This window comes from Venturia canescens, chromosome 6, assembly GCF_019457755.1.
Source record: "Venturia canescens isolate UGA chromosome 6, ASM1945775v1, whole genome shotgun sequence".
Lineage (NCBI taxonomy): Eukaryota > Metazoa > Arthropoda > Insecta > Hymenoptera > Ichneumonidae > Venturia > Venturia canescens.
Window position 1 is genome coordinate 4,430,063 of NC_057426.1, and position 17,083 is coordinate 4,447,145.

General features: G+C 40.3%; 1 protein-coding gene across 1 annotated transcript in view; it reads left to right on the plus strand.

Moving 5' to 3' along the window:
* Positions 1-200: 200 nt before the first annotated feature.
* The window catches only part of MESK2 (misexpression suppressor of KSR 2), a 65,593-nt gene continuing 48,710 nt past the window's right edge, over positions 201-17,083 (plus strand). Inside the window, exons 1-2 of the mRNA XM_043422391.1 lie at positions 201-444; positions 15,227-15,316. Coding sequence (XP_043278326.1) covers positions 15,258-15,316 — 59 coding nt within the window. The 5' untranslated portion in view covers positions 201-444; positions 15,227-15,257. The remainder of the gene's footprint in view (positions 445-15,226; positions 15,317-17,083) is intronic.

Consider the following 17,083-nt stretch of genomic DNA (forward strand, 5'->3'; position numbering starts at 1 on the left):
TGTCTGTGTGTCGTCGTACCTAACATACTCGCAAGAGTGTCCGAACTTTGGTTTCGAGGTAAACGTTTTTATTGATATCACTGGCTGCAGGTATCGACTGACGTAATTAGCAGGTTTTGACTTTTCATTAGTGCGTTGACGCTTTTCACAAGTAGCGCGTATACACGGTCAAAAAGTTCGGGATTTTAAAAGTGAATTTGAAGAAGTGGAAAAAATAGTTCTGTGAGAGTAATTGAGATTGGAAAATAATTTGAGAAAGTTTTTAGGAGGATTTCGTTGGAAAAAAATGGTTGAAAAATAATCATCAAACGAGTCAGATATTCGAAAGAAGACCGTCAAGATATTTGACTATTGATGCTGCGGAAAAAGGATCAGGATTTTATATAAGCAACAATATAAAATCGGAAACCTGAAATCCAGGACAGGAATACAGGAAATTAGCAGGTGAACAAAAAAAACTGTAAATTGACTTGACAGTGATAAAATACCGAAAAGATTTGAAAAATACTCATTTTTTATTCTGCGAGGTAGAAAATAAAATATTTTTAATATTTTTACTTGATATTCCAAGCTATACGCGACTTGAGTCGTAAATGCTGCTTATCATTTTTATATAATTGAGTCCAAGTTGATATGCCACACAACCAGACGATTTCGAAAGACTTTTGCGAGCCCGTTTCTTTCGTAGCTGGGTCGAGCAATCGCAACGAAGATCCACGTCGATCGACACGATCCTTTAAATTATCGTTGTGTCCGAGTTTCGCTATAGCACGATTTCGCGGTTTGTACTATCTGAGCATGCGTCCGTAAACAGAAAAGCAAAAGTCTTGCCACTTGACAAACAACTTTTCCCCGCTTCGAGAACCTCTTCCGCATGTCAGGGATTACCAGAATAAATGAAAGTAAAATTTTATGGAAAATTGCGGATTTCTCTTCTGTCGGAAATATTTTTTTATGTTTACTACTTTTCGTCCAGATAAATGCACGCATATAAGGATTATTATTAGATTTCAATTTCCGAATTCCATGCTCCATTGAACTTTCTTCCGTCAATTGAAATGATGCTGCGCTGGATAATTATTACCTCGAAAAACGAAAAGTTTAAAATGTCCCACGATCAAAGGTCAGCAAAGTTGCTATGCAATAATGGCTCATTGCAATTCCACCTCATTAGCGACGATGAGCATTCCAAAATTGTCGAATTAATGGCGAAAATTCAATTTCTCTGATGTTTAATTCTTTAATCGGATTTATATGAATTCATGGTGGCGTTCAATTAAAGCAAATTGTTTCTGTCCCCGTGGAATTTCTCCAACACTCTCGTCGCGCTTTTTTTCTGTCACTCCAAGTGACGACTCCGTGTAACGGAAGTATAGCGAGTGTGCCCATAGAAAGGAATAAGGAGAGTGTCGTTGCATGAAAAATGAGAGGTCATGGCTCGTTACCTCGCAAGATATAATTGACTTAGTGAGAAAGTACATTAAGCTCTTACCTTTCTACTTTTAACGTAGTATACGGATTTTGCTTTTTTCGTGTCACGAATCCATGAACCTCAATACATGCACTCGAGTATAATTGAAGGTCAATTAAAGTCGTACTATTGACATGGTTAATCGATGAGAAAATATTTTCGACGTCGTAGCAACACTTCAAGTGACTTTCGTGCGTATATGAACGTAAAAAACAGTGTGAAGATACAATCCAATTTTTTTTTCGGATGAAGGAAAAAATGAAGGAGAAAACCGATGAGGTCGAAGGACGTTTCACCATCAATTGGAACAGTTTCACAAACCGACTGGCTCGCAATGTTTCTTCCTCGTTCTTTTTCTCCCTCTGGCTCGATTAATTTTTAGCAGGTCGAGACGAGTATCCGGATGTATCGAAAGATTGTTGACGTCGTTTGCAAAAAGTGTTGGAGTGTCGAAGCTTCTGGTGGGTCGTGTATAGAGACTGGGTAGAAAGTTATCGCTCGAGGTCAGCTTTCTCCCGCGACAACGTACTCTCAGGTGTTCATGGCCATGAACGAGAGATGTGTGTGCATGCACGTGTACAAAATCGAGTGCACGAGAGTGGGAAGAGAAGGATGAGAATATTCACGAGACAGCGAATGTGTGACGGATTTTTTAGACGTAAAGCAACCAGGAAAGAATAAATTGTGGTTGAATAAATGAACTCAATGGCTTCCGGCGATTGTTTACATTACAAAACAGCAGCACAACTAAAACTATTGCAACGACAATATTTTGATAGATCGACTCGAAAATGGAAAACGTATATCATGCGACAAGGAGCCACTTCGAGCGACACGAAATACATCGTTTACTTGGAATGGCCTGAGCATATTATTGAAAAAACGGTAAAGCGATATAAACAAGAAATGTTTACGATGCTGGGCGCACGACGGGAAAGAGAAAATGTATTCTCCTCGGGCTCGCGTGGCGTTGTTGCCCCGGAAATACATCTGCGGTGTCGATTTATCGTATGCAGTTTTTTTTTATGTAGCAGGTGCGTTTCCATGTTCAAAAAATCCCATAACGACGATACGCAAATTGTTTTCCCTCTCTGCATTACAATTATTTTTCCATCGAATGTTATTTTTTTCTCTGCGGCATTTCCTGCGCTGCGTCAGGATGGAAAATATTCAGAGACGCAGAGTATCACCGGGTTCCAATTATCATTTTTTTTGTTTTTTGCTTTCATTTGCTATCGGTTTCTTTGCAACGATTTTTTTGCTGTTTTCAACATCCCTTTTGGAAATGCAGCACATTTTTTTCTCGCACTACAATTCATGCTCATTGAATAATCGCGTTTTTATATTTCGTTTTTTATTCATTTATCGTTGCTGCATATACCCTCGAGGGTTTTTACGAACTCGTCCGATCACTCGAACCCCATTTTGTGCAGTTTCACTAATTTCTTTTGAAAGTATACTTGAATTCATTTCTTTTATTGATCGGCTGGTCGAACTTTGTCTTCTATCGTGTACAGGAGATTCTGAATAGTTCGGAAGAAAATTTTGAAACTCTGCGTTTGATTCTGCGATTGAAAAATGAAACAGTTTTTTTCAATGCTCCCATCGGCTGGGCATGAAATCGCTGACTCATTTGCCCTCACACAGGACTGAAAAGATTTCAAATTGCACGGAAATTTAGTCCGCAGTGTTTGATGGTGATTTCTCTCCATTAAATTTGCCGGGTTGCTGGGGGCAAACAACAAGCGACGAAAACAATACGAAACGGTTGTAATTGTGAATTTGAACGTGTAACAGGATTGTGGTCGTTGCAGAATTCCGTATATTGGGAGGAGTGTTTTGGGTAATTGTTGAATTAGGGAAACTACATGTGACGGGGAAAGAAAGAGGAAAGAGAGGGAGTTGGAAAAGTTGTTTTTGTCATTAGCGAACCGACATGAGCCCATCATCAAGCCCGCCAAATTTCTCTCCACTGCACGCGCACACACTTCCTCTCTGTATAACTTTCGGACTTTAATTAGCACATCCATACACTCGGTGTCTCATTAATTCGGTCCGTGTACCACGACATGAGAGATCGACGGACTGCTGTTCGACATTCTGCGCGTTCATCAACGAAACCGTTGCGAAAACATGCAGCATATCAAACTGCACGCATATCGAGCTGAAAATCTCTCAAATTCTGTGAAGATTTCAGTTGAATTATTTTTTACTTGTATGAAAAGAGTAAAACGTCCCGTGAGGGTAAAACGAATATTTTAAAAGGCATTTCAACTATTCGAGAACAAATAGTTGAGCATTCTAGAACTTTACTGTATCACGATTGTGTGCCCACAGCTTCTGCTAATTTGATTTATTTTCAACCATGAAAACCTCGGAGCAGGACCGGCGATTTTGTTGCGCACATGCGTCGACAAACTCAGAAGCAAAAAGTATCATTTTTATTTCTACAGGAGCGGAAAGGAAATAGAACTGCTCACGAAACGTCGGGGACAAAGTCCTTCCGATCAAGTCCTGCAAAGTTTCGTGGAGTCCTGTTAGTGTCAGCTGTACTCGTGCGTTTGCCTTAGCTCTCATGAAGATACTACCCGAGGTGAGTTGCGTCGTTGATTTTCAAGACAGCCAGTCACTGTACGTGGTTCGTAACGTTTTTTCTATTAAAAGAAAGTTTCTATTGATAAAATTTATCGAATTCTGTGGCATCGACAATTCTTCGTTACAACTTGATGAAATGCTACTGAAATAGGCAACTGCCAGATTGGCTGGCTACGAATCTGTTGAAAACAAATTCGAAATGAATCGATTGATTTAGAAATGACGTTACCAAATTTATCGTCATTACTGTGGAATTCTGTGGCATCGACAATTCTTCGTTACAAGTTGATGAAATGCTACTGAAATAGGCAACTGCCAGATTGGCTGGCTACGAATCTGTTGAAAACAAATTCGAAATGAATCGATTGATTTAGAAATGACGTTACCAAATTTATCGTCATTACTGTGGAATTCTGTGGCATCGACAATTCTTCGTTACAAGTTGATGAAATGCTACTGAAATAGGCAACTGCCAGACTGGCTGGCTACGAATCTGTTGAAAACAAATTCGAAATGAATCGATTGATTTAGAAATGACGTTACCAAATTTATCGTCATTACTGTGGAATTCTGTGGCATCGACAATTCTTCGTTACAAGTTGATGAAATGCTACTGAAATAGGCAACTGCCAGATTGGCTGGCTACGAATCTGTTGAAAACAAATTCGAAATGAATCGATTGATTTAGGGATGACGTTACCAAATTTATCGTCATTACTGCTATTTTCATTTCTGCGATTGGTATCGAAAAACGTTAATTTTAGCATAGTTAAAATCGACCCTCGGTCCAATGGCATCTGAGTCATGCTCTTCGATCAGGTTAAATTTAATCTAGCGTTTCCACCCGTTCATCGAAATATCAAGCGAAAAGATTATGTCAACATGGATTGCAGACCTGCGACTGAGAAAGCGTAATTGAATCCGTCCATGTCGAGTTCGATGCCCGTGTTATTGACAACGAATGCACGGTTAATGCAATTGTCCGTTATTCGTGTTCGACTATTCCTGCCGAAGCCATCGTTGGTCGAAAATGTATCTCCTTCGACTCTCGATTTGATTCGACCCTCACCATTCTCCGCAATCCTCAGTTTAATTCGGCAGTAACCATTGTTCTCTTAATTATAACTCAGAAAATGAATTATTTTTGGTGTTTCGAAAACGCAACTAATTACTCTGGGTCGGAGAAGAGAAAGGAATCTATAATACGAAGGTATTTTTATTTTCCTTTAAAATCCTCCTGAAGTCTTGCCTGCTTGAACTTCCAACATATTACACAATGAGGTAAATCACCTGAATATTTCAGAAGAATCTTCGAAATAAAGATTTACATCTCATTGGAGCTCAAAAAGTTGAATGAATCAAATGTTAATGAAGCATTAAATATTTTGGCACAAATTCAATTAGAATCTCTTTTAAATTCTTGTCATTGGATCTCGAGATATTATTTCGACTGGTTTCAGTCGAGAGTCGATCTCAAAGACACGATTCGAGTCATATCTCCACTATCGGTAAAATGTGTTTTATAAAGCGTTTATGGACAAAAAAAAGAAAAAAAAACATTCCAGATGACGAACAATTACGTCATTTTTTTCTTCAATTTTCATATTGATTTTTTGCATCATCACCGTGGTGTAACGCATCGGGGTGCAAGATCTCGCGTCTGCGTGCCTATGAATATGCCAGAAATACACTTTTCAGAGTTCTTCAACCCAGTAATACTAAACGATTCTTACTTTCATGGAGAAATACGTATAACCATAAGTATCGTTATGCTCCTTGGCTACAAATTCTGTTACATTACATCCTGGAATATACGACCTACATTAGATCCGTATTTATTACAAGTGCACGACTATTAAATGGTCAAATGAACTAGAAAGCGAGAGTAATCTCTACGTTGAAAGTCAGACTCTTATGTATACGCGCTGTTTTAAATTCTTGTCCGCTTTCTGCGACTCCGACGAGCTTTCCCCTTCAAAGGTACGAGCATGAGCCATCAAAGATCTGCTCATGTGGCTCTCACGGAGACGATACAATTCGTGAAAGTATACAAGAGGAGTGTATTGAGACGACCACGAACGAGTTTGTCGTCTTAAATTATTCCGGTCTCCCCCCACTTTCATCGATAATGTTCTTATCGAAAAGAATTTGTATTTTATCGGAGTGACGAATGGTTTACGATTAAAAAATTGTCCTGAACACAATAATTTACTTCTGCGTTGAGAAAAGCGGGTTCATCGAATCCTCGATTTTTATTCTGTGTGTTGTAAAATATCACAAGCTTCAAGCCAATGTGACACGACTATGGATTGCTCAACCGGCTGGTTTATCGATTTCCCTTTTTATCTCGGACACGGATTAGAATTCAATTAATTTTTAACAGAAGTCTAATTTCATGCACACCAGATCAATGTCTTCATGGCGGCGTTTTTTATTTCATTGTACAACGTACATTTTTTTTGTATTGGCTTTTTTATCTTTCGTGAGTCTTGCTACGTGCAATAAGACTCGCAATTATTCGCCATATCATTGGAAAAAGTAAAAATACCTGCGACTTTCTACATCCCACTCGATTTATTCATTTGATCACGTTTATTTTGCAACGTTTTATAAACTGATTCTTTATCCAGGAGGAAAATACTTTCTTAAACTCCAAAATAACTTCCGGATTTGTGTGACTCGACGAGAGCATAATCCCGATTAAGAGAATGATCGACAGTTTTGTCACTACAAAACAATGCGCGAAGATCCGATAATTATCATAACAGCAATAAAATAAATCTGACTTGAAAAATACTAAACTTTCCAACAATTTTTCATAGTCCGTTCAGGACTCTCGTGTTCAATAATTTATGGATTTTATGAGTCACTTCCCTCATTCTTTTTCTGTTTCTGACAGAATTGAACGTCCTTGAAAAAAATTTGCATCTACATTAAATGGAATAAAGTTGCCTCAAATGAATTGTTTATTAAAAAATGGGGGTCCGACCTGAATATCTCATGCAATAATAACTAGGCAATAATACCCTAGTTATTTTATCCCATGTAAAGATATCCCATGCACAAAATATCATAATGTAAAAATAACCCAATACGAATTATCTCCGTACACAAATTTTTCAAATAGTTTATAACGAAATGCGTTTAAGAAATGTGTATATTATGAAAAAAATGTGTATGATTGTGCTGAATTATTTTTATGGATTATGGATTATAGATTATTATGAATCACTCACAGAAATAAAAGTAGAGCAAATTGCTCGTGGAGGTGATGGTCGTGCAAAAAAAAGTACCAGGATCAAAACAAGAGAATTGCAAATATTGTTGCGATGTATGGAGAGTTTTTTTATTACCAATTATTTGCGTGGACTTGCACGCAACCTAAGAATGTAATAATTTTTTTTGTTTCCGATCGAAAAACAATATTTTGGGGCATTTATTTATTATTTTGAGGCATACATGGGATATTTTTGACCTTGGCCATTTTTGTTTGGATTATTATTGTCGGGATATATTGACCTAGCGCAAAAAAAAATGATATTTACTGTGAAGAAAACTCACTTGACTCAAAGAAATGACGTTGAGTCTTGCGACCTTCGAGTCGCATCCTGATTTTGAAGTTTCATTATATAATGAAATTTCAAGATCAGACGCACTAGAAGAAAATTAAAAAAAATTCTTACTCAACGAGTTACGTTGTAGCGAGAGTTGTTTTCAGCAAAATTGGAAGCATCGATTGAAGCAATCGATGAATATATCTCGTATTGGCAATCAGAGTAATGGGTGCAGCAGGTAAATTCGAGTCCGCTAAGAAAAGATGCGAACTGTAAGATGAAGGCAAGTAAGGAGATACGAATGAAAGGAATAAGACTCGTGTAAACAATGAGCGCTACAAGGGGAGAGTAAGGTATCGGCTCATCTAGGAAATTACGAGTGAAAAAAGTAGAAAGGAGAGCGCGAGTGTATAAGAAATGGGAAAACTGGAAGACGAAGGATGAAAGAGTTTTCTTGGCTCTCGTAAGACACGGAAACGGAAAGAAGCTAAGAGAGAAGGGCGAGGAGGGAGGAAAAGAACAAAGTTAGAGCGAAGGAAAATCCGGATAGATATCATGGTAAACACGTTTTATTTTCGCTTTGGGAACGCAAGTGTTCGGGAGCTCGGAAGAGATTGCCTTCTTCGCGTTTTCTTCTTCGTCCGAACGATCTTCCCGCGCGCAGATCGTATATTCCGATATTTATAGATAGATGAGCCGATGCTACTTCCTATTTTTGTGTTACTCCAGCGTGCATTTTGCTTCCGTTTTCTTCTCGAAAGATCTACTTTTTTGCTTTCATTTTATCACGTTCGATTACACATAGTTAACGAGAGAAAATTATTCGCTAAAAATAACTTATCCTAGACCAAAAAATTATCCAATTTCGACAGAAATATTTTTACCATGGCCCACGTTAACTCATGTGTCATCGAGTCGGAATGATCGATTGGCGTTTACTCACAATATTCATTTAATCGTAATGTCACACCGCGGGCCATACACGGAGTCAAAATGACGGCTTGGAAGACGTCTAAATGAATTCCTCGGCATAACTTGACCCATGACAAAATCGCTGTCATCGGGGTAACCGCATGACACTCGGTTATGACTGGAGTCGCCGCTAAGAGTCGCCGAGCAGTCTTGGTTACTGTCTCACTCAACGTTATAGTTAGCTATGAGTACTCGCGTTGGTTTCGTTATAGCAGTGCTCTCTTATTGTTATACTGTTCGTCTCATTCTTTTCTGCTTGTACATTTTCTCTTTTTGCTCTCATAATTTGCAATTTATACTCAAGTAAATTTAAGCTACTTCTAATCTTCTCGTGTTATTTAACTCGTTTATATAAAATTGTATTTACTATTTTTGCTTTTTGCTCCAAAACTAAGCTGGGGCATAAATAAATAAATAAATGAATCAATCGATCGATCGTGATGTGGGTAATGAAAAATTTCGTCACTACTCATGGCAATGTGATGAATTATTGAAATTATTTCCACACAATCCACCACTGCAAAACTAATTATTTTTGTGACGTGTCAGCAATTTGACTTTTTGGGGTCTTTGTGTCCCATTGGGATTTTTAATTTTTCTTCACGTTTGCGGCATTTGATTTTCCAGAATTACTCTCCCGGGAAAGTTTTTTCAGTTTTTTGCGAATATTGCGGATGCATATCCCATTGACACTGGCTGAGGCGTAGGGCGAAGTATGACGATGTCACCGGGGATTCATAAAATTGTACAGCTCAAAGTATTCTGAGTAAAAGAAAAAGAAAAGAAAAAAGAATTCTTCAAAAAAGTTTGGGATTGACGACAGAAGGGACGAAGCTCTCGTCTCACGCTAGGTTTTCTTGTAAGAATTAAACTTTTTTCCAACATTTTTCCAGTGGCGAAGAGTGTGTAAACTTTCGAAAGATCTTAGTCGCTATGTGCTCTCTTCTCGCGTCAAAAAGTTTAAATTGAATTAACCCAATATTAAGGCTGGGGGAGTTGACGCTGGTGGATGTCATGCCTATATACGTAAGCACAGATATAGACACACCGTTGTTGCAACGCCGGCATCCTGCTTTTGAGGTTGTTCGAGGATCTAGCATCGGGGAAGAAGAACGAAATGTCCATGAAACTCAACATACGTTTTCATTCTTCTTTTCTACCTTAAGATCTGCAAAAACATGCATTTTTCATGGTCTATAATGACGTCAGAAATTTTTATCATCTTATCAGGAGACTCGGTAAAGTTTCGGTTGGAATGCACTTGAAACGCTGGTCAGAACAGAGTTTTTATACTTTCTCTTGATAAAACGATTCATGAGTCATTCGGTAACGTGAAAACGAACCGGAAGTTGAATGAGCGACGTTTTTCACTCGAAGTTCGAAACGATCCTTCATTTTTTTGCACTTTCTAACTTTCATTACACGCTCTTGACCGCGTTACTTTAGTACGTTGTTTACTAAGAATTCCCTATAGCGAAAAAAATAACGATTTCGAAGTTCTTTCAACTATTTCATAGATATAACAGAATTTGGATATTTTTATCGAGACAAATTTTCTCGAAACTGAGCCAAGTGTGAGAATCCTAGTCTCTCACATATTCAGGAGGCTACTGCCGGCTCGAGAAATTGGGAATCTGGTCTTGAAGCACGGAAATTGACTGTGATGAATCGATGTTGAACTCGCAGAATGAGGAGAAGCCTGAGGTAATAGGCAATTCTTCGACCTCCCAGTTCGCAGGGAGACCGAATCATGGCATTCGGACGAAAAGGGTCGGATTTAATAAATAAATAAATAAATCAATAAACAGAGGAAAAAGGTCTCCTTCGGGAGGTGAATTGGTGCTCGGGTCAGACGATTATTATTACCAATTAATATAAATATAATTTGAACCCGAGTAATGGCGGGCAGAGCTGGTGATTGCTTCGAGTGAACGAAAGGCCATTCGAGCTTTTCGTGCTTGTATTCTCCCTCGTCCTGTAGAGCTCGACTCATTACTACCCCAGCGAATGGCCCCTCGAATTCGCACTGTGGACCGGAAATTGTATTATAATATATGTCTGAGACCCGGAGATTTCTTAGAATGACTCGACGTCACCCGTATAATATTCCTGGAGGTCTGAGGAAATGTGCCGTCTCTCGGTTTCAATGTCACCCTTTCCATTCCTACGGATTTCTCTCCAGTTTCTTTGCCCCCCTCCCTCGGTCCTTGCCTTTTCCTCTGCTTCCTGCAACAATTCTGAAATTCGCTTTTCCCCAGCTCACATCCTATCTTTGATATTGCATGTACACATACGTATGTACTATCACTATGGTGACTGACTTCCTTTGCTCCATTCATAACTCTAAGAGCACGCGTATATGAGACATAGAAATTTCATAATAGCCAGTGTGAAGCTTTCATAGCGAGAAGAGTGAGACTAGGAGCGTTGCACAGCACCGCAGTTTCTAGACGGTTTTCTCTTCGTTCGAGTTAGTTAGCAAACGCGTCCGGCTGAGTTAAGGGGTTTCTACGTTGAGGGGGTCTAGATTCACAAATTCCTTGGGTTAAGTGAAAATTGTGCCGTTTGAACTGGCAGCCTGAATCACCCGGCTATATATTCCTCATGTAATTGTACAGTGTAAGCAATGTGTATAACACACGTGAGACATCTGTGTATAGAGAGGGCTTAATTCCTCGGAGCCCACGAACGAGAACGACCGCAAAGGGATTTTCGCATGCCTTCTAATTCCTCTCGCGCGGCTGCTCGAGCGGACGACGAGCCCGACGTCGACGACTCCTCGTCGTTGTTTCTGTAACACACGTCGAGCCCTCGACGCTGGGCCCTTGTGTTTTTGGTACTTTAGCCATTACTCGGTCAACCGCGCTGAACCAAGTGTAGCTCGGACAATTAAACATAAACCAAGAGAGACTCCAAATTCGAGTTGGAGAGCAAACAGTGGACTCGAACACCTCGGACGTCCCCGTCAACCCGAAATCACAATTTTAGTTGGAGGAATCCTTTCGTTAAGCGTACTTTTAGTGTCTGGAGAAAACAGTGTAGGATCGCTGCACGGCGATTCTATAGAATTTCTCACTTTTTACGAAGCCCACAGCCTGATCGGATCACCAATGAATTGTGGTGCGATTTTAATAAAACAGAAAAGTTCGAAATGACGCTTGACAATTGGATTCGATCTGCTTGGGAAACGTGTGCAGAAAATCCACAAACTGGACGTCTGAGTGCCCAGAGCTGTGTCCCGAAAACGCAGCGACTCAACAAAAAATAATTTTGAAATTATAAACATTTTTTATTATCCTTCAAACGGAACTCGCTCGTGTTATATTTTTATTAAATGTCAGATTCTCATTTACTCTGACGTTTTACGAGATATTTTGTACGACTCTGCAATCATTGCCTGTGGAATAAGAATTGTAATGAATATTTTTGGAGGAGTATTAATTATCGTAACAACGTGCTCAGCACATACGAGGATGAACGTGGAAAACGACAGTACAAATTTGAATGGTAAAATAATACGCTGCCGGAATTATATTTGGAGGTAGTATATTTACCGTTAATGAATACACGCACCCCCGTTACGGAAGAGTAGGCCTCGATTCGGATGTTTTCACGGTTTCAACCCCCGCGCGATGTGCGCGAGATTGGAATAACGCCAATACCAAAATCTCTCTTTCTCCCCCTCTCGCCCCTCTCCCATTCTCTTTGGCTTTATCTCTTTTTTCGTCATTTTTCTCTCCTCTTCGCCAAACAACAATGCGAGGAGGCTCTCGTATTTTGCGAGAACGGGAGAACCATGCGAAACCGTATTTAGGGGTTCAAGCGTGGAAGCCTCAAACGAGGTCGGCTGAGTGTGGAGTTGCGAAACTGGAGCTGAACCAAGAGAGAATGAAAGAACGCGCGTAAAACGCGATAGTCGTTATTCGTGCGATAAATTCTTGTATTAAACGAGCGCATCGCCAGCAAACACGCGCGTTTACGCACTTTTCGATCTCATGCCGTAATGTCCCGTGCGAGAAAAATATTCAGCCGGGCTGAAATTTCACTAGCTCGCACACAATGATTAGATTATGCGTATATATATGGGCGAGCAAGGATATTCGGGGATGGTGGCGATATAACTTCATTTCGTATGAATATTGGAAAGATGCGGCGAACCACGTGTGGGGAAATCGCACTTTTTGTTACCAACTCCGCTTCCGCGTACGAATTGAGCCTTTTATTATTGAAATATCTCAAGTCTTTCAACGCAACGTTCTTTATGGATGCAACCGAGACGTGAATAGCGACGAGAATTCCGATTGAAAGATGCCTGCTGCTATGAAACGTACGATTTACTGGAACCTATTTCGTTAGGAAAAATCGCCAATCGCTTTCCCCTTGTCTCAACGATTCGGTCCCATCGATTAGCAAGAGCATAAAAAGTTAGTTCGGTTGGTGATGGGCAATAGATTCGGAAGTTTATCGAGGATCATTCCTGCTGGTAAAGTGGAGGATAAAGAAAAGGCGCGAATCGTCCTTGGTGAAATTCATATTGCACGTAACTAAATACAACGGCAGTGTGTGTTGCAGTGAGAGAGTTCAATGAATAGAGAAGTTCCACAATAGAAAATGGAGGTTCATGAGCAGGGTCGTGGGCGTGCAGGCTAAACTATTTCGAGAATTCAACTAATCGTTGCTTGTCGAAATGGGGAAGAGATCGTTCTTAAATACTGAATGAAATGTTTATTGTTTGAAGCTTTTCGGAATTTACAGTTGATTGGAGATCTCGTAATTTTTGTTTTAAGATATTTTAAAACAAAATGTGAAAAAAAAACGATCATTCGGTTGAATGCAAATGATTTTGAGGCAAAAAGAGCAGTTGGATGATAAGAAAAGTGAAGTATCGAGAACGGTGGCTTCTAAAAACTGTAAAAGCTGTTATCGTTATTAAGAAATACCACAAAGAGATGAAAATAAAAACAAAACGAGAATCGAGGTTACCTCGTTAGCCTTTCTTTCATTTCAGTGTGGTTGGCGGAAAAAACTCGGTGGAAGGTGCTTAAGACCATTTCAATTCAATATTACCGAGGTTCAGGAAGTTCGCAGTGCGAAAGGGCTGCTTGCCCGAGAAAGAGAGAAAAAAGGAGAAAAGTCCAGAATCCGTAGGAGCAAATGACCCGGAAACCCTTTCGGACTTTATCCATAGCCAACAGAAACGTTGAATCCCCTCTATTTCCACCATTGTTTCCCTTCCGTATTCAGCATTAGTCGCAATTATGGCGATTAAACGTTGCCTCAATGGGCATGCTATTTTTTCTAGAACAAGTTTACCGTCGACATTTTTCTTTGACGTCTACCCGCTCCAATTTCTTTTACGATCCCCCTTTTTTTCCTTTGTGTATCGCTCGCAAGATTATACTGGTTTTTCCATATATTTTTTACAGTAAGAAAAGAAATAACGGAACTTGGAGGCATATTTATAGAGCGATCGATCAGTTGATAATTTTCGTGTCTATCGTACTTCCGTCATATAGTCGAATACGCAGATTTAACAAAACGCAAAAGAGACTGACGCCGAGTCAGTTTTGCTGCAGCGCTGTACTCGGTTCGCCCTCATTGCTAAAAAATCTCATTGTTTTTCAATCTCTGTAACTCCATAAACTCGTGAGCTGCGGATCAAAAAGATGAAACACAATGCCATTGAATAATGGAAGCAATTAGCCGGTCAGTCCTGGTGAACAGTGGAATAATGGGAGAGATTTCGAAGAGAAAAGTCTGGGCGACGTTGCTTGATGTGTTATGCTGTTTAAAAACGGTGCGTTTCCGCAACGTTCCAAACAAAAAGGACCAAAAAAATGAGCAAGTATAAGTGCGAATGAAATCCTGCCTACGAATTCATTCTTCCGCCACGTTATCTATACCCGGGCCATGCAATCGTTGCTGCTGAAACAAAATGCTGCTATTGCAAGCAATGTCGGTTCAACGATGCAAACGGACGAAAACGACCGGAAGTACATACGCCCAACTCTTCACTCGCGTGTGCATTTTACGTTCCCTTTCCTCTTGGCCCTCTATCCAACAGTCCCATCGTCAAGAGCATTGTCAAATGAAAAGTTTCACAGAAATGTCTATGTGGCAAAATAAACTGGAAAACATATATGAAGACTTTCGTAGCAGTATTTTTATTGTGAAACTCGAATTTTTTTCGTATTCACGTTTCTTTCAAAGTTTTTATATCCGGAATTCCAACAAGTATTCTGGTATTTTGTAATTTTTTCGATCCCTCTAAATCCTCTCCGTCGCCATTGTCAGTTAAAAATTTGAAACATTGCTCCATTGAGACAAAAATGCAAGCAAATAAAACAATGTTTTTTTTGAGAAATGTAGAGACTCGGTGGAGCCGCGCGACTAGACCGTTGACAGCTCTCTCGTCTACTGACCCATTCTGACTTCTAGTTCCGAAGCTCACGCGACCATTACTGCCATTAAAATTCGATGCTATATGCAAGTGAAACACCGCACAATTTCCATCCGGAAGCCTCGAATTATATTTTCTCTTGCTCCGCAAGTGTGCGGAATGGAGAACGCTTAATTCTTCTTGATTTAAACATTGTTTTTTATTTATTATTGAGTTACTCTTGTCTTTTTCCAGATCCAGGAAATTGTAGAATTCGGCTCGAAAAATGTCGACCGCCCAATCAGTTTTTTCGGATAATGAAAGTGCAAAAGACAGAAGTAGTTGGTACGTACACATATTTTTTTTCTACATTCTATATGTAATACGTTCAGGTCCCGAAAGCTCGAGGCTTTTCGGAGACTGCGAATTTCTCGCCTCACACATTTTACGCACAAGTAATAAGCGGCAACGTATTTCCAGAGTTTCGATAAAGCGAAGATTTCGTCACACCCTGTAACGATGAGCGAATCGAGTTCAATGCCCTCAAATTCATACTTTTCCTGAGACATTGGATCTCGCGAAGAGAAACATCGAATAACGACAGTCCCCAATTAGTTTATTCGCGTTCTCTAGAGTATGAGGAAGCTAACACGTTTTCTATAGTCCAATCTGTCCTGCTTTAAGTTCAGGATGCGAGGCCAGATGGATTACAGGGGGTTTCGTATTCCGTCGAGCGGTTTCAAGCGGTTTATCTTTTGTTGATTTTCTCGGATGAAACAAAAGGGCGTTTGGTTAAGAGAAAATGGTGAGAGGCGAGTGGGATCGGGACATTGGAATCGCTGAAGGGAAAATGTAGTATAGATACGCGAATAGGATTAGATGCGTTCGAGAAATTTCGATCATGATTCGCAGACGATAGGACGAACGACGGAGTTTCACGGGAGCAATCATCGTTAGACGCCAGGGAGGTTCGACGATCGTCAAGGTGAACGAGAGCGCCTCAGCAGAGGTTTTCAGAATCCAGCGGGAGGGATGTTCGCGATAGGGTCCTTCGCTCGGGTTAACGCAATCGAGCGAAGCGACTCGTCCATGTATACTTATAGCAAGTCACACGTACAGGAGAAGCTTAGCGCTGATGGCGCACAGGGCCAGCAACAATCACGGCCGATTGAATCTCTCGAGCTGCGAGGAAAATGGCTACCGACCTCGAAGATGACTTCGTGATCCGCTGGGGCTTCACGAGACCTCCGCCGCTCTTTTTCGAGTATTGCAGGAATTTCAGACCCCTGGATCTCGACTCCCCTCGAATCTTCCTGTTCGTCCGCGCTCCCATAAAACTGAAATTGGCTGTTTATTGACACGGCTATAAAAAAAATTCATCTCCTTATCACACGTTTCGGAAAAATGTATTCGATTACACGAGAAAATACTTTGCATCCTTCCAAATTTACGTCGTTTACGGTTTCAAAGCGTGAAGCTTGCCAGCACCTTTGTGTGATCGTTCATGCGACGATAAACCGCTGGCATCCTGACGAACTCGGTTGGGTTTTAAGTAGCATTTTTCTCGCAAAGTTTTAGTTCGAACGACAAATATGATGAACCACGCCGCAACGAATCGAAATCGAGGCTGATCACAATCGAAATTGTCTGAGTAAAAACGAAGGCCTGTCAGCGACAGCGCCACTTTGGCATTTTCTTTCGAATCGTTTTTCGAGTTGCAAAAAGTGGTGAACGATCGTAAACCGCAATTGAGAAATCAACGTATACAACACTGTGCGACATTAGCGAAAAAATCTCAAAAATAAGCCTTAAAACACGAGAGTGCTGCAGCACCTGGGTTCAGAGGACGGCAGAAACGACCTTAATCATTTCGACACGAACCTTCCTCGTCAATGTTTTATAAAGAATCCTCGTTAATGCGAACCGAAAGGTTAATTGTCAACGCGATAGTTGTTGGGAACACAAGGCAGGTTGCCCCTTAAAAGCTTTCCGCTAAAAGATTGAACGTGAGCTCGTGTACGCGCAAAAGATTATTGCATTTTTAACGTTGCCACTGCCTCGCGCGTCTGGCCGCTGTGGCCTCCTGTACACTTTGGAGTAATGATATGCCAG